The 18784-nt window shown below is 43.4% G+C and overlaps 1 protein-coding gene across 2 annotated transcripts in view; it reads left to right on the forward strand.

Moving 5' to 3' along the window:
- The window catches only part of Sys1 (SYS1 golgi trafficking protein), a 38512-nt gene that overhangs the window by 15320 nt on the left and 4408 nt on the right, over positions 1 to 18784 (forward strand). Inside the window, exon 4 of one of the 2 annotated variants that reach the window (XM_029564236.1) lies at positions 10726 to 10744. The exons of the other annotated variant lie outside the window; for it this stretch is intronic. Coding sequence (XP_029420096.1) covers position 10726 — 1 coding nt within the window. The 3' untranslated portion in view covers positions 10727 to 10744. Of the gene's footprint in view, positions 1 to 10725; positions 10745 to 18784 lie in introns of those variants that run through there. 2 annotated transcript variants of the gene reach the window in all.

Genomic DNA, 18784 nt, shown 5'->3' on the forward strand with positions numbered 1-18784 from the left:
ATACAGTTTCTCAGAGGTGATTCTGAGAAATGGTGGAGAGTTGTACTTCATTTGTTTTGTTACTTATATACAATGCACTGGCTTTTGCATTTAATCTGCATTATGAACGTTTTCTCCATTACTTTAAGGCTAGACCTGGGGTCAGTCATTTTCTTGTGTAAAGGGCCAGACAGTAACTGCCGAGACTTTTCAGGCTGCATAGTTGTAACTGCTCAGCTCTGCTTTATCCAATATGTAGATGGATAGATGTGGTTTTATTGCAAGAAGACTCTATCCACAAAAACAGTTGATGAGTCAGATTTGGCCCAGGCCAACTTGAGACAAATAAAACAATAAACATAAGGCTGAGCATGGTAGTGTACGCCTTTAATCCCAGCACTCGGGAGGCAGAGGCAGGCGGATCTCTGTGAGTTAGAGGCTAGCCTGGTCTACATAGTGAGTTCCAGGCCAGCTGGGCTACAGGGAGACCCTGTCTCAAAAAGATCAAAAACAACAACAACAAAAAAAAAAAAACCACAAAAAACCCAATAAATATAAACCCAGCTTGTCGTGCTTTCCTTTCTTGTGACATCCTCTTACTGCAGATGATTTCAAGTCAACAGTTGGTGTCACTGAACTTAGAGTGAAGATATTGAGTAGTATGCCTGTATATGTTTACATATTCTACTATGCAGATGTGTAGGTGTAAAGAAACCCCAAGACATATGAATAATGGCTTTTTTATTTTATTCTTATTTTTATGTGTATGAGTATATTGCCTGCATGTATGTAAGTGCATGCATGTTGTTCAATGTCCAAGGAGGTGAAAAAAGCACGTTGGATTCCCCTGGAACTAGAGTTACGGATGGATGTTAACTGCCATGTGGGTGCTGGGAATCGAACCCAGGTCCTCTGCAAGAGCAGTCAGTGCTCTTAACTGCTGAGCCAGCTCTCCAGCCCCAAATGATGGTTTTTAAAAGAAAGTGATAAGCATGAGCATTTTAAATTCTGCTTTATTTGTTTAATTATAAGTTTAATCATTTTACCTTTAATGATGCCTGTACTTAATAACCAGCCTGCAGGGCTTCTCTGTGAGACAGATTCAGCACATCACTTCTAGCAAGTAAGGCTAAGTGCTTGGAGTGAAGTAAATGGGGGGTGGGAGGAGGGTAAAGGTAAAGGGATTGTTGTATTGAAAAGTGTGATATGGGGCTGGAGAGGTAACTCAATGGTTAAGAGCACTGGCTGCTCTTGCAGAGGACCTGGGTTCAATTCCCAGCACCCACATGACAGCTAATATCTGTCTATAACTCCAGTTTCAGGGGTATCTGATGCCCACTTCTGACCTCCACAGGCATTGCCTGACATGGTTGCACTTACATACATAAAAATAAAAATAAATAAAAATTTTTTAAAAGTGTGATGTGAGGTGTGGTGTGGTTGTGCAAGCCTGTAATCCCAGCGCTTGGGAGCTTGAGGCAGGAGGAGCTCCAGGCATGTAGCCAGCCAGCAGGCTACATGGAGAGACCCTGTCTCCAAAGCAAAACAAAAACAGGAGATCGATTGCGCAGCAGTGAAAAACAGTCTTTTGCAGAGGACCTAAGCTGTTTCCAGCACCAGTGTTGGGTAAATCACAACCTCCTGTAACTCCAGCTCCAAGAGAATCCGATGCCTCTGGTCTCCACTGGCACCTGTATTCACATGCACATGCCCACACATGCGGACATGCATGCATACACTTAATAGTTTTAAAAAGCAAAAGTCTGGTCTGGGAAATATTTATCACGAGATGAGATTTGAGCAGAGACCTGAAGGAAATGAAGGAAGGAAAGATGTGGTAGCAAAGGATGAGAGCAAAGTGGGGTCTGTGGCTGGGTAGGGATGGATCATGGCATACTCTGAAGGACAGTGGCAGCTCTAAGGCCCTGATGTTTAGCTGGCTACACCAGAATGATCCAGAGAACCTGTAAGACATAGCTTCTCAGGCACCATCCCATTCAGTAGACCCGTCTGATGCCTAACCAGGTTTGGGACCCACTCCATACCGTACTGCCTCTGGTGGTTGGGGTGAAGGAGTATTCCTGGCACAGGGAGCACTCAGATCTTCCTTTGAGGAGGGAGAGGCCAAACCTTTGCTGTGCAACACCTTGTCTTTTTGTTCTTGTTGATGTTTGTTTGTTTTATAGGCAGAGCATGCCCCCTTTCACATTCATAGGCCAAGGAAAAAGATACCCCTAGAACTTAGGCTTCTCAAAGGCAGGGATTTTTGTCTGTTTCATTTATTGTTAAATCTCTAGAGCCTAGAACAGTGTTTGATAGGACAATAGGTCCCAATATGTAGAATTTTTTTTTTAAAAGAAATGTGTAGCATTATCTGTGAAAAGGATAAACTTGAGAACAGTGGGAACACAGAGGGGAACCCCCAACCCAACCTGAGGGGAGGAGGGAGGTCGTCCTAGCTGTGTGGAGGAAGAGTGAAAGATGCGCAGCAGTTGGCCAGGCCAAGGGTGGGAGGTAGGCGGGGCGTTCTCACAGACGGAGTTCAAAGGATATAGGCCTGTAGTGGAATTCTAAACCACTGTGGCTTAAAAAATTTTTTTATTATTTTAATTTTATGTTTTGCCAGCATGTATATGAGTGCACCACATGTGTGCAGTGCCTATGGAGGCCAGAAGAAAGCATCGGATCCCCTGGAACTGGAGTTACAGATAATGGTTAGCTGCCATGTGGGTGCTGGGAACTGAACCTGGGTTCTCTGCAAGAGCAGGCAGTGCTCTCAGCTGCTGAGCCATCCCTCCAGCTCCCAACCATTATGTTTACTGGAGTAGAAGGTAGGGGCCAAGTGTGACAAGGGTTGAAACTGGAGAAGTGAGCTGGACTTAGATGACGAAGTGCTTAGAAACCAGGCTGAGAAGCTTGGAGTTTACTCTCAGGGTCTGGAGAGCACTGGGAGGACTCAGTCTGTTGACTACGGTGGCCAGATTCTATGCTGGAGCCAGGCTTGACTGCTGTGCCATTCTGTCCTAGTCCATAGTTAAAAGATTTTTTTAAAGAGCAGTTTTGGGGCTGGAGAGATGGCTCAGGGCTTGGGAGCACTGACTGCTCTTGCAGAAGACCCAGGTTTAATTCCCAGCACCCACATGGTGGCTACAAACCGTCCTTAACTCCACTTCCAAGGGAATCCAACGCCCTCTTCTGACCTCCACAACATTGCACGACACGGGTGCACTCACATACATGCAGGCAATACACTCATACACATAAAATAAAAAGTAATAAAATATTTTAAAAAGTAAAAAATAAAGAGCAGTTTTAGGTTCATAGCTAAATTAACTAGAAGGCACAGAAATTTCCCATAACCCTTCCTACCCTTGCATGTGAATAGCCAACCCTGCCCACTCTCTGTGCGCATGCACCCCATCAACATCACCGGTTACTGATGAACATGCAAAGGTGCATTAGCATTCTTATCCAGAGTCCATAGTTTATATCCATGCTCCCTCCTAGTGGTGTACATTGTATGGGTTTGGACAAGTGTTAATGACATGTGTCCTTGGTATTACATCATGCAGAATTGCCTCAGTGCCCTAAACACCCCTGTGCTCCACTAATTTCATCCCTTCTTCTCCACCAAACCCTAACAGACACTGCTCTGTACTGCCTTCATAGTTTTACCTTCTGTGTGTCCTATAATTAAAGTATATCATAAAGTGAGTATGTAGCCATTTGGGATTGGCTGCTTTCTTCTTTTTACACATTTTATTTATTATTTTTATTTTATGTGTATGAGAGCATCTGTGTCGTGCAATGCCGTGGAAATCAGAAGAAGGCGTCAGATTCCCCTAGAACTGGAGTTAAGGACCATTTGTAGCCACCATGTGGGTGCTGGGAATCGAACTCGGGTCTTCTGCTAGAGCAGTCAGTGCTCTTAACCACTGAACTATCTCTCCAGCTCCCGGCTTCTTTCTTTTGATAATAGCATTTAAATGTTCTCCATGACTTTCCATAGCTTGACTTCATTCCTTTTTAGTGTTGAATAATTTTCTCCTGAATATTTTCTGTAGTCTGTAAGCATCACATTTTATTTATCCCTCGCCTACTAAAGAACATCTTGTTTGACTCCAGGTTTTGCAATTATGAGTAAAGCTGCTGTAGACATCTGTGCTCAGGTTTATGTAGACAGGCTTCAGCTCCTTGGACAGACACCAGAGAGTGCAATGTCTGGATTGTATGTTTAGTTTCATACAATACTACCAAATTCTCTCCTGAGGTAGCTGTAAAGGCAGTACCTTTAACATTTTTTGTGTGTTTTTATTTTTAATTTTGTATGTTTGTGTTTTGCCTGCATATACATGAACCACATGCATGCAGTCCCTATGGAGGTCAGAAGAGGGCATTGGATCCCCTGGAACTGGAGTTACAGGTGGTTGTGAGCAACCATGTGGGTGCTGGGAACTGAACTCAGGTCCTCTGGAGGAGCAGCTAGTTCTCTCAACTGCTGAGCCATCTCTCCAGCCCCTTGTGTTGTTTTAAAATACATGATCTTACTATATAGCTCAGCCTGGTCTGGAACGCATTATACAGTACAGACTGCCCTCAAACTCACAGTCCTCCTGAGTGTTAGGAGTACAGTGATTCCAGACATGAGCCATCAGGCCCAGCTTAGTCAACACTCACTCCTTACCTGTTTCCCCACCTTCTGAAGTTAGCTACCACATGAGCAGCTCAGATCCAAGAGACCAGACTCTACATCAGTAGTGGTTCACAAAGTGATTCTACATAGTCCATCTTGTTTAATTTTTCCATTCACATAGGAAAAATCCCAACTTGACATAGCTGGTAATCCTTGCATAATAAATATAAAGCTCTCAAGTAAGAAACCTATTTTTAAAATGTAAAATACATAGAACATAAAATTTACCATCTTAACCTTTGTGTGTGTGGGGGGTGGGGAACAGGTCTTGCTTGCTATGCTATCCTGGACCACACTTGGCCCATCTTAACCATTTTTTTAATTTACTTTTATTTTGTGTATATGAGTGTCTTGCCTGCATATATGTAAGTATACCCAGGTCTTGCAATGCCTGGGGAGTATAGAAAAGGGCGTCAGATCCCCTGGAACTGGAGTTAAGGACAGTTGTTAGCTGCCATGTGGATGCTGGGAATCGAACCCAGGTCCTCTGCAAAGTCTAGTCACATTGTCATAAACCTGTCATCCCCATCTATCTACCTCATCTTGTAAAATGGAACTCCATACTCATTGAACACTACTTTCCTGCTCTCCTCTCTGTAGCTACTTGGCAACCATCATTCTCCTTTCTGTGTCTGTGAACTTGCTTCCTCTAGGTATGTCATGTCAGTGGAATCACAGTATTTGTCTTTTTATGATCAGCATGTTTCATTTAGCATGTCTCCAAGGTATGTTCATGTTGTAGCATGTGTCAGAACTTCCTTCTAAGGCTAAATGATATTGCATTGTACGGATCTACAGCAGCTTATTTATTCATTCACCAGTCAAAGGCTGTTTGGGCTGTTTCTACCTTTTGATTGTGATGACTAGTGCTCTATGAACACCAGCACATAAATGTCTCTCCAGACTCTGCTTTCTAGTTACTTTGGGTATATATCCAGAAGTAGAATTGCTAGATCATGTGGTGATTCTGTGCGTGTGCGTGTGTGTATGTGTGTGTGTGTGTGTGTGTGTGTTAGTGGAGATTAAGCCCAGGGCCTTGTGCATGCCTAGCATGAGTTGTTTCATGAGCTACACACATCACCCAGCCCAGTAATTCTATTTTTAATATTTTCAAAATTATTGCATTTCTTTATTTACATGTGTATATGCATGTGTGTGGAGGTTGATGGGTTGCAAGTGTCATGGAGCACGTGTGGAACCAGAGGGTAACTTGCCCGACCTGGTTCTCTCCTCCTACCACGGGTTTCTGGGGATCAAACTCAAGTTGTCAGGCTTTGTGACAAGTGACTACCCATGGAGCCATTTCACCAGCCCCTTACCAATACTTGTTTTGTATGTGTGTGTGCATGTGTGTGTTTGTGTGAATGTGGACACATGCATACCACAGCACATTCCTGGAGGTCAGAGAACAACTTTCAGGAGTCAGTTCTCTCCTCCCACCGTGGGTTCCCGGGATCAAGCTTGGGCTGTCAGGACTTGCATGGCAAGTGCTTTTGCCTGCTGAGCTGTCTTGCTGGCCCCGCTTGTTATATATGTTTTTCTTTTAGTTCTGGGGTTCTGAGAATCAGACCCAGGGCCTCGCACATGCAGAGTTCTACCCTGAGCTCCAGCCCCAGCATGTAGCACGTGCCATTTTCTCTTGGGCGCCTACCAGCAGTGCCCTAATGGGAGTGACTTCATCTTGTCTCTTCTCATAGTTTGCTTTATACTTTCCTTCATTTTCTTAAAGTCTATTTCACATTCAGTGAAATTCACCCTTCTTCAGCAACAGTTCTATACGTTTGACAAATGCACACTGTTGCATAACCACAACAATGTAGAATGTTATCATAACATCACTAAGTTCCCTCAAGCCATCTGTACTTAGTTACGCTCCCGCTCCCAGCTTTGCAACAACTGATGTGTTTTCAATCCCTGTAGCTTTGTATTTTCTAGAAAATCATGTAGATAGAATTGTGTGATATGCAGCTTTTTGGTTATTTTTCTCTTATGTGTATGAATGTTATGCCTGTATATATGTAAAGTGCACCCATGTCGTGCAGTGCCCAAAAAGGACAGAAGAGGATCTTGGCTCCCCTGGAACTGGAGTTATAGATGGTGGTTGGCCACCATGTGGGTGTGGGATTCGAACCTGGGTCTTCTACAAGAGTAGCCAGTGCTTAACCTCTGAGCTACATCTCCAGCCCTGATATGTAGCTTTTTGAATTGTGTGTGTGTGTGTGTGTGTGTGTATGTGTGTGTGTGTACACTGGTGCTTATAGGTAGAGACTAGAAGTGTCAATGTTGGGTGTTTTCCTTGATAGCTCCCCACCTTATTTTGGGGGACAGGGTCTTTCACTGAACCTGGTGCTTACCAATTGATTAGACTGGCTAGCCAGTGAGTTCTGGAGACCTGCCTGCCTCTGCCGGCAGTTCTGGGGTTACAAGTCTGTGCAGCCACGCCTAGCTTTTTACATGGGTACTGGAGATTCAAACTCAAATCCTCATGCCTGTAAAGCAGGCTGTCTACTGTCACCCCTCACCTCAGCTCCAGTAGAGGTTTCTTTCATTTGAGATTCACGTGTTTTATGTTGGTAGTTCATCTGTTTTCATTGTTGAGTAGTATTCCATTCTACAAATATGTTTAATCTGAACTAGCCTCTTGTTTTCAGTGATTATAAATAAAGTTACCACACACACATGCACAGGTTTTTATGAGGACACAGGTTTTTATTTTGTTTGGGTACCTATCGAGGAATGGGATTATGGGATTAAGTACTAATTATGTGTTTATTTTTTTTAATATTTCTTGATTTTTATTTTATGTGTATGAGTGTATTGCCTGCATGTGTGTAAGTGCACTTGTGTCATGCAATGCCTGTGGAGGTCAGAAGAAGTCGGATTCCCCCAGAACTGGAGCTACGGATACTTGTTAACTGCCATGTGGGTGCTGGGAATCGAACCTGGCTCCTCTGTAAGAGCAGTCAGTGCTCTTAACTGCTGAGCCATATCTCCAGCCTATGTGTTTAACTTTATAAGGAACTGCCAAACAGACTGATTGTGGTGGTGCACACTCCTAATTCCAGCACTCATGAGGCAGAGGTTTATGAGTTCAAGGCCAGCCTGGGCTACATAGCAAGACTATCTCAAAGAGCAAAAAGCAAACAATCAACAATAATAGAAAATAAATTGCCAAACTGTTTTTGGAAGGGCTGTACATTTTATTTCCCTCCTCACAGGGTGTGAGAGGTCTAGTTGCGCCCACATCTTGAGTAGCGTTCATACTGTTAGGTGTTTGGAGTTCTTTGTAAACTTGTTTACTCAGGGGGCTGGAGAGATGCCTGAATGGTTAAAAGCATTTGCTCTTGCAGAGGAACTGGGTTCAGTTTTCAACACCAACATGGAGGCTCACAACAGCCTGTAACTCCAGTTCCAGGGGATCCGACACCCTTTTCCGGCCTCACTGCATGCTTATGGTGCACTTACATACAAGCAAGCAAAACACTTATACACGTAAGATAAAAATAGTTTTTTAAAAGAATTGGGGGCTAGGCGTGGTGGTGCATACCTTTAATCCCAGCATTCTGGAGGCAGAGACAGGCAGATCCCTGTGAGTCTGAGGCCAGCCCGGTTTACATAGCAAGTTCCAGGCCAGAGAGGGTTATACAATGAGACCCATTTGCAAAAAAAAAAAAAAAAATGGTTCTAGGGGGTCTACATTTCTGCCTCAGAGTATTGTCAATTTGCATTTCTCATTGACTGATAATGTTGCACATATTTTTTGTACTTTGAAATCTTTCTTCTTTGATGTGTTTGATCATTGCCCTACTTTTTGGGGGGAGGAGGTGGGATCTGTAAGACAGGCTGGTGTGGAACTCAGTATGCAGTCCTGGCTGGTCTTGAACTCAAAGCAATCTTCCTGTCTCAGCTTCCCAAATCTGGCTTCACAGGTGTGAGTCACCATGCCCAGCTTTTGACCACTGTTAAATTAGCTTCTTTTTAAATATGTATTGCTTGTTCTTTTCTGGATCTCTTTGTCAGACATATGATTTGCAAGTATTTATACTAATCACATGGTTTATCTTTTTAATTTTTTAACTGTTTCTAAACAACAGGTTCTTCATTGTGATAAACTCTGTTTTATAACTTTTAACACTTTCGATGTTACATTTAAGAAATATTTTCCTAACCCAATGTGCTATATAGCTTTAGTTGTCAACTTGACACATCTGGTTAGAGGGAACCTCAGTTGAGGAATTGTCTCCATTGGACTGGCCTGTGGCCATGTCTGTGGGGCATTTTCTTGCTGTTGAATGATGTGGGAGGGCCCAGCCCACTGTGGGTGATGCCACCCCTGGGCAGGTGATCCTGTGTTATATTAAAAAAAAAGCAGGCTCAGCACAGGCCAGAGGAGCGAACTAGTAAGCAGTGTTCCTCCATGGTCTGTGCTCCAGGTTCCTGCCCTGGATTTCTGCCTTGGCTTCCCTTGATGATGGACTGCGAACTATAAGCCAAATAAACCCTTTCCTCTCCAAGTTAGTTTTGGTCAGTGTTTTTAATCACAGCAGCAGAAAATAAGACACAAATGTCACTAAGACTTACTCTTAGGCTTTTTATATATTTTATAGTTTTAGGTTTTCATAGGATCCCTCTTTTTTGAGACTGGGTCTCCCTGTATCCCCAGATGGCCTGGAACGTTGTGTAGACCAGGCTGGACTTGATCTCACAGAAATCCACCTTCCTCTGCCCCCCAAGTGCTGGGATTAAAGGCGTAGGCCACCACACCTAGCTAGGACCCATTTTTTAAAAAAATTTTATTTTATGTGTATATATGTATTGCCTGTATATGCATAAGTACATCCCTGTTGTGCAATGCCCATAGAGGTGAGAAGAGAGCATCAGATCCCTTGGGACTAGATTTAAGGACAGTTGTTAGCTTCCATGTGGGTGCTGGGATTCGAACCCGGGTCTTCTGCAAGAACAAGCAGTGTTCTTAACCACTGAGCCAGCTCTCCAGCCCCTAGGACCCATTTTTTAGAGACCCATTTTGAGGTAATTTCAATAAATAAGATATAAAGTTATTTTGCATGTAACTATACAGTTATTTTAACGCAATTTATTAAAAAAAAATTGCCTTCAGGGGCTGAAGACACGGCTCAGCAGTTAAGAACACTGGCTGGCTGTTCTTGCAGAAGACCCTGGTTCAAATCCTAGCACCCACATGGCAGCTAACAACTGTCCTTAACTCCATTTCCAGGGGATTCGGCAGCCTCTCCTGTCCTCAGCAGGCACTGCACAACATGGGTGCACTTACATACATGCAGGCAGTATACACATACACATTAAAAAAAAAAGGTTGCCTTCTCTCCACTGAATGCCTTTGTACTTTTCTCAAAAGTAATTTGATAAATATGTTTCTAGTTACAGAATCTGCTCTGAACCACTGGTCTATATGTATGTCCTCTTACAAACACCATGTTCTCATGATTCCTTTATTGTAAATATTGTAATGTGTCTTGGTTCATGTATAGCTTTATAGTAACACTTAAAGTCAGTAGTGAATTGTCCAGCTTTTCAGTTATTTTTCAGAATCACGTTCCTGTTGAAGTTCATTTGTCTTTCCTTACACATTTTAAAATCAGTTTGTTGGGATAAGCATGGTGGTGAATGCCTTTAATCCCAGCACTTGGGAGGCAGAGGCAGGTGGATCTCTGAGTTCAAGTCCAACCTAGTCTACATAGTGGGTTCCTGGCCAGCTGGGGCTACAGATAGACCCTGTCTCAAAAAGACCAAAAAAAAAAAAAAAATCAGTTTGTTGGTGTCTATACACAATTCTATTGTTCTTTTGTAAATTCTATTGCAAAATCCTGTTGCTCTTTTTGTTACTTGTTTTGTTCTTTTGAGACAGGGTCTTGCCCTAGCTGGCCTAGAACTCAGTATGTAGACCTGGCTGGCCTCAAACTTGTAGCAGTCCTCCTGCCTCTGCCTCCCAATGCTGGGATGACAGGCATGTGGCACCATATCTGACTGTTGACTCTGTCCAAATCATCTCTTCTTTGTTATGTAATTTGTAGATGAAGAGTTTTTTCAACCTGCACCTGCCAGTAGAATTCTGGAATTCTAAGGTCAGTTTTCAGTTTTATTTTTAAATTTCTGAAATGATCATAGATTCAAAGGAAATTGAAAACAAAAAAGCACAGAGAGGTTCCATGAACCTTCACCTAATTTCTTTAAATAGTAACACCGTGCAGACCACTTACTCAGGTGTTACCAGCATTTACATACACAGTTGTGTGTATGTTCTGTCACCACAAAAGTCTCTCTGTAGTCTACTCCTTTCCCTCACTCTCTTTCCCAGTCCCTGGTAGCCTCTAATTTGTTCTCTATAATGTTTTGTGATATAGACCTTTGAGTTAGCTCCTTCTCTCCCCGTCCATCCCTTGCTTCTTCCTCCTCCTCCTCTTCCTCCTCTTTCTTCTCTTCCTCTTCCTCTGCCATTCAGCTTTCACTGTGTAGCTCAGGCTGGCCTCAGGCTCATGATCCTGCCTCAGCCTCCTGAGTACTGGGATTGTAGCAAATACCACCACTCCCTTGAGGGGTTTGAGATTGACTTTTTTCATTCAGCACAATCCCCTTGAGATCCAGGTTTTGTGGATAGGTTGTATATAGTTTATTCTCTCACTTCCTGCCTTTGTTTTTCTTTCTTTTGGTGAGAATCTTGCCATGTGGCTTAGGCTGGCGTGGAACTCACTTTGTAGCCCAAGTGGACTCAAAGTCATGGTCCTCCTGCCTCAGCCTAGGAAGTGCTGGGATTACAAGCATGCACCACCACGGTTGGCTAGAGTAGCTATATTAATTTCAAACAAATCAGGATTTCAGAAAAAGAAACATCAGCAGGTGTAAAGAAAGGCATTAAGTGACAGTTAAGAAGTCCATTCTCCAAGAAGACAACAGAGCACCAAAGTCTGTGAGGCAAAAACTGGTAGAATCCAAGAAGCAGATAAATCTGCTGTGATCCAGACTTCACAGACTGCTTCAGTAATTGATACATCAAGCAGGCAGAAAATCAGTAAGGATATAGTTGAGCTGAACACCATCATGGGTCAACTTGATATAGCAGGCATTTATAGAATGCTTCATCTAACAATAGTGGAGCCTCTTCCAGGCCAGACAACACTGCCAAACTGTGTAAAAGAACAGCTACCACAGTATTCTCAGGTGATAGGAGGATGAAACAAAAGACCAAAACAGAAATCTGGAAAACCTCAAGAAACTTGCAGATCACACACCACTAAATAACACAGGATCACAGAAGAAATCTCAATAGAAAATATTTTGAGTTATGTGAAAGTAAACCTACAGCTTACTGAATTTGTAGCCAAAGTTGTACTTAGAGGAAAATGTATAACATTAAGGACATACACTCTTTATCAGTGTTTTAAAATTTATATTTATTTAGCTGGGCACGGTGGCACATGCCTTTAGTTCCAGTACTTGGGAGGCAGAGGCAGGCAGATCTCTGTGAGTTCGAGGCCAGCCTAGTCTACATTGTGAGTTCCAGGTCAGCTGGGGCTACAGGGAGATCCTGTCTCAAAAAGACCAAAATATAAGCTGGGCATGGTGGCGCACACCTGTAGTCCCAGCACTTGGGAGGCAGAGACTGGCGGATCTCTGTGAGTTCAAGGCCAGCCTGGTCTACATAGTGAGTTCCAGGCCAGCTAGGGCTGCAGGGAGACCCTGTCTCAAAAAGACACACACACACACACACACACACACACACACACACACACACACACACACACACACATATATATTTGGGGGACCACACCATGGAATACAGGTGGAAGTCAGAAAATCTGTGGGAGCTGGCTCTCTTCTCCACTATGTAGGTCCCGAGTATTGAACTCAGGTCATCAGACTTGGTAGCAAGTGCCTTTGCCCACTGAATCTCTGATCCTCCTTATCAGTATTTTTTAAAATAAAGACCAGCGAGATGGCTCATTGGGTAAAAGCACCTGGGGACCACACCATGGAATACAGGTGGAAGTCAGAAAATCTGTGGGAGCTGGCTCTCTTCTCCACTATGTAGGTCCCGAGTATTGAACTCAGGTCATCAGACTTGGTAGCAAGTGCCTTTGCCCACTGAATCTCTGATCCTCCTTATCAGTATTTTTTAAAATAAAGACCAGCGAGATGGCTCATTGGGTAAAAGCACCTGCTGCCCAGCCTGATGATCTGAGTTTGATGCCCCAGATCTGGGTTTGTCCTCTGACCTCCACATACATACCATGGCATGTGCACAGACATAGAATAAATTAACAAAAATGCAATAAATTAAGAAATTAAGTCTCTGGTCCAAAAGCGAAAGTCATCTTCCCATTTTTATTTACTTTATCCAAATAAGTTCAAGGTGGAAGGTTTCTGAATACGCAGTCCTTTTTTAAAGTCTTGTGGACAACTTTGAATTATTACTCACTCTACTCAGATTAAAAAACAAAACAAAACAAAGCAAACAAAAAACCATGCCCATAAGCTTGAGGTAAGACCTCTTTGCCTTAAGCTTCTGCTGAGATGGCCAAGGGGCTTTCTAGAACCCTTGCTGTTGGATTCTGAGGGTCTAGGAAGCATATTTACAATCTGTTTAGAGCTTCTATATCTGTCTGAATTGCCTTTGAAGCACTGTCTTCAATCTTCCTGAGTTGCGACTGTAAGATTTTGCTTGCAGTCATAGTGTTGCGTTTGGAGCATAGTTTCCTGGCAATGCCTTGGATTTGAGCTTCGCTGGGAACCATCGAGCCACTGGGGAGGCTACGCAGTTTCTAAACCACGCAGTCTTGCTGCTGTACGTGCAACAGCTCTTCCTTTTCGTTCAGGTTTTCTCACACTCAGCAGTACTGGCATTTTAGACAGGATAGCTCTTCCATGTTCGTGCGGCAGGGACGAGTGGCTAGAGAGAGACTCTGGTGTATGACAGACTGCTTAGTAGTATCTCTGGCATCTGACTAGATGCCCCGAGCAGCCTCTCCAGCTTTGACAACTAACAGAGTCTCCAGCATTGACAAGGGTCCTCTGGGAGGCAATATGGCTCTCGCTCTAGATTGGTTGCTTTAGTTTATGTGTCTCTCTTCCTGCATTTTACTCTAAGCAGCAAAAAGAAGCTAGGTGGCACCTTCCAGGCTGTGAGGAAACATCCTTGGCAAGATCACTCAACTCATGGGCATGTTTCCCATCCTCTCCTTCACTCAGCAAGAGGATTGCTAAACCTTATGCACAACAGAGTGGTTTCCAATAGTATTTGCCTCACTTCCCGGCCTGCCCTCACAGTCTGATTATCAACCGCCCGAGGCTTCTATTAGCACCTTCTTTGAGGTACCTTAGGTTTTCACTGTGTAGTCCTCAAAGCCCAATGCCCAGTCCCTATGCCACGCCTATATTAAACAAAGTTTTATTGCATTTATTTATTTGTTTGTGGTGGGAGACAGTGGCATGCTTGTGTCACGTCCTGATGTGGAGGTCAGAGGACAACTTGTGGGAGTCAGTTCTTTCCTTCCACCATGTGGGTCCTGGGGATTGAACTTAGATTGTCAGGCTTAGCAGCAAGCACCCTTACTCACTGAGCCATCTCAGGGGCCTCCTCCCACATTTTAGAGTGCTGTTACTATAGTGCTTTACCAAGTACCACAAGCCTATATGTTGCCCACTGCAGTCTAACATACTAACCCAAAATTTAAAGCTTGAAACAAATGTTTATTATCAAAGTCTCAGAGCATCAGATATCCACGAGTGGTTTTACCTCAAATCTCTCAGTTTCAGTCAAGGTGTTGGACAAGGCTGTAGTCACTTCAAGGTTCTGTGAGTGCTGGTGTTGCTGTCTCCAAATTCACTCATGTGGCTGTTGTCTAGAAGCTTTGGTTTCTTGCCATGTGGGCCTCTCTAGAGAGTTACCGACAATACAGTAGCTTGCTTCTCTCAGAGAGGTAAAAGCAATAGGGAGAGAGCACATGAAACACAGGCAGGAGCTGCAGTCTTAATTTTGTTTTTTAAGGAGCTGGAGAGATGGCTCAGTGGTTAAAGAATACTGGCTGCTCTTGCACAGAGGACCCAGGTTCAGTTCTCAGCAACCATGTGGCAGCTAACAATTGTCTGTAACTCCAGTTCCAGGATATCTGATGCCCTCTTCTGGCCTCTGCAGACATTGCATGGCATGGGAGCATTTACATCAGGCAAATATGCGTACACATTAAAAATAATTTGGGGACTGGAGAGATGGCTCAGCAGTTAAGAGCACTGGCTGCTCTTGCAGAAGTCCCAGGTTTGATTCCCAGCACCCACACGGCTGCTAACAACCATATGTAACTCCAATTCCAGGGGAATCTGATGCCCTCTGCTGACCCCCGTGGGCATTGCATGACATGGGTAAACATATATATGCAGGCAATACACTCATACACATAAAATAAAAATATTTTAAAATAATTTTTTTAAAGAATGTTAATTTTTTTTCAGTCTGGGTTTTGTGACATCCCATCATGTCTGCCACATCATGCGGTCACCATGGACGGTGCTGTAGAGGTGGCTCCTCGAAGCAGGAGCAGTGGTAGCTGTTCCAGTGGCTTGTGCTGCATTTCCATTTCAGTCAAGATTTCTTTTAACTTTCCTCTAGACTTCATCTTTGACTCATGTTTTCTAACTCTTAGGGATATGTTCTGATAGAGTTATTATTTTTATTTTAATTCATCTGTGGCCACAAAGCATGTTGTATTATACAAATGTTCTGTCTTGCTGAATGTTGTATCTAAATGTCTATGCAGTTAAAATATTATTTATCTGCCATTTGGGGATAAAGTGTCCTGAAAAATGTCAACCTGGAACGTAGCTCAGTGAGGTGCACCACCCATTTACTTTATGCTGCACTTAGTCCCATCCATTTACATCTTTCCCCACCTATCAATTTCCTCTTTTTAACAATTTTATTGTATGACTATATTGCCTGCCTGTGTGTTTGTGCACCTGTGTTGTGCAGTGCCCATGGAGGTCAGAAGACGGTGTCAGATCCCCTGGAATTGGAGTTACAGATGGTTGTTAGCTGCCATGTTGGTGCTGGGAATCAAACCCAGGTCCTCTGCAAGAGCAGCCAGTACTCTTAACACTGAGCCTTCTTTCAATTCCCAGCTAGTCTCCTCGATTTACTTTTTAAAAAGATTTATTATGTTTGTGTGTGCATGAATTTATGTGCACCACCTTCATTCAGGTACCCTTGGAGGCCAGAAAAGGGCATCAGATCCTCTGGTGATCACCTGATATGGGTTCTGGGAACCACACTCCAGTCCTCTGCAAGAGCAGTATACTCTTTTAACCACTGAGCCATCTCTCCAGCTCCTACCCTATATATCTTTAATCACCTTTTATATTCAAATAATATACCAATTCTTATATAGCATCAGCATTCTTTAATATATTTTCAGGTCTATCCTATCATTATTATATAGTTATTATCATACACTTTGATTTTACAGTGCTTGTATCATAAATCCATTACCTTGCTACTCATTTTTAAAATTATTATTTTTATTTTATATGTATGAGTGTTGTGCCTGCATGTATATAAGTGCATTCATGTAATGCAAAGCCCAAGGAAGCCAGAAGAGGGCATTGGATCCCCTGAAACTAGAGTTATGGATGAGTGTTAGCTGCCATGTGGGTGCTAGGAACCGAACCCAGGTCCTCTGCAAGAGCAGCCAGTGCTTTTAACCACTGAGCCATCTCTCTAGCCCATACTCTTTTTCTCTAGACATGCAAGTATCTTTTTTATTTTTAAGGCAGGATCTCATGTAGCCAGGCTGACCTTGTCAAGCTTATTATGTAACCAACCAAGGATGGCCTTGAACTTCAGATCCTCTTGGGTCTACCTCCAAGTGCTGGAATTGTAGGTGTGTGTCACTGGTCAAGTTGTCAATGCAATGATGGGGATCGAACTCAGGGCTTTGTGCATACTAGGCAGGCACTCTGCCTAGTCAGCTACATTCCCAGCCCTAGTTCTGGCTTTTTGTTCCACTATTTTTATGTGTTTCAGCTTGAGGAGCCTCTGTTGACATGTCTTCAAGTTCACCGGCTCCCTCCTTAGCTATGTGGAACTTACTGCTGAGCCTGTCAAAGGTATTCTTCAAATCTCTGGCGAATGTATGTTTCTAGCATTGCCATATGAATTGTTGTAACCTCTCTCGCTGCTAAAATTCTGCTTATTTATAGTCTGTGTTTTCCGTGAGAGCTTTTCATATATTAGTTACAGTTTTCTTAAATTTTCTGTCAGGTAACTACAGTGTCTGGGTCTGACATCTAGTCCTTCTGATGACTTTGTCTCTTGACGGTTTGGGGGTTTTAAAAAATAAGCATGCATGGGGCTGGAGAGATAGCTCAGTGGTTAAGAGCACTGACTGCTCTTGCAGAGGACCCGGGTTCGATTCCCAGCACCCACATGGCAGCTACGAACGATCCTTAACTCCAGCTCCAGGGGAATCCAAAGCTCTCCTCTGACCTCCACGGCATTGCACGACACGGGTGCACTCACATGCAGGTAATACACTGATACACATAAAATAAAACTAATAAATAAAAGAAAAGCAAGCACGCAAGTGTGTGTGAGACTAAGCATCTACTCCACCCATTAATAAGAAATAAGACACTCTGCAGGCTGCTCAGGGACATCACTCAGTGGTCCAATGCCAGCTTAAAGGCCTAATAACCACAACAATGACTGGCACAGCAAACAATATTGGGACAGTAGTGGCACTTTTATCTTGGGGGGTAATCAGTAGCTACCTAACTGGACTTAAAGCCCACTCAGTGGGAAGAAACTTGTGTGTGGTACTGTAAATATAGCCAAATACACATGGCTGGAGAGGCCAAAGATATTAGAGAAAACCCTAAGGCTGCTACATTCCTAGACAAATGTAATTTCATACTATATGCTAAATATTGATCCTTATATTTACAGACAAGTACACCAGTCACCACTCATCAAATAAGCTTCTTTTTGCAACAAACAGAGACTATTACAGAGTTCTACAACTGGTCACACACAGAGAATAAGTGTCTATGAGATGCCCAACCCTAAGTGACATGTCTACAATGAAACTTCTATACCTAAGGCTCATGGAACATAGTGGAACAGGGACAGAAAGAATACCAATACATCCCTCAACTCTCATCAGCGAAACTTCCTGCAACAGAGTGCAATACACACAGGAAGTCCACAACTGGCCAAGGCGTACAGAATAAGAGACTGCAGAGTGTGTGTCCCTGGACAGGACTCCTATATTAAACCTCACCCACCTGTGACCCAGGGACCATTGCAGAAGAGGAGCAGAAAGACTGTAAGAGCCAGGGGAGAAGGTGCATGACCATATGGAAAGAGAATCTTACAGGCTTCTGGGACCTTGCTTATATGGACCTACAGCAATGGTGCCAGCAGACACAAGACCCATGAAAACTCAAGCAGACAAAAACTCCTCATAGAACTGGGGAAATAGGCAGCAGGCTCCAACCTTAGCCAAAGAACTATTGGCAGCTGGTTACTGCTGGGTGAGGGAGAACTGCTCTTCTTTAAGGGAGTGACTCTAGATAGGCTGACTAGACCCCAGTGGATGAACTTGCATTGAGGGGCATCTGGGTACACTAACTTTACTCAACAGGCCTTAACATAAATGACAGAATCCCTAAGATCTAGTAGGGGCGGGGGGGCATATAAAGATGGTTAAGATGTTCTGTATGAAATATATAAAAATTCAATAAAAATTATACAAAAAGCTGGTTGTGGTGGCACACGCCTTCAATCCCAGCACTCAGGAGGCAGAGGCAGGCGGATCTCTGTGAGTTCAAGGCCAGCTTGGTCTACATAGTGAGTTCTAGGACAGCTGGGACTACAGGGAGACCCTGTCTCAAAAAGACCAAAAAAAAAAAATTATACAAAAAAGAAATAGGACTCAAACCTACTAAAATATTTCTTGGAAAATTAAAATTGCAACAGGGTGGGATGTGGTGGCACATGCCTTCAGTCCCAGCACTCAGGAGGCAAAGGCAGGCGGATCTCTGTGAGTTCAAGGCCAGCCTGGTCTACATAGTGAGTTCCAGGAC

Source organism: Nannospalax galili, unplaced genomic scaffold (genome assembly GCF_000622305.1).
Source record: "Nannospalax galili isolate Female #2095 unplaced genomic scaffold, S.galili_v1.0 scaffold1090, whole genome shotgun sequence".
Taxonomy (NCBI): domain Eukaryota; kingdom Metazoa; phylum Chordata; class Mammalia; order Rodentia; family Spalacidae; genus Nannospalax; species Nannospalax galili.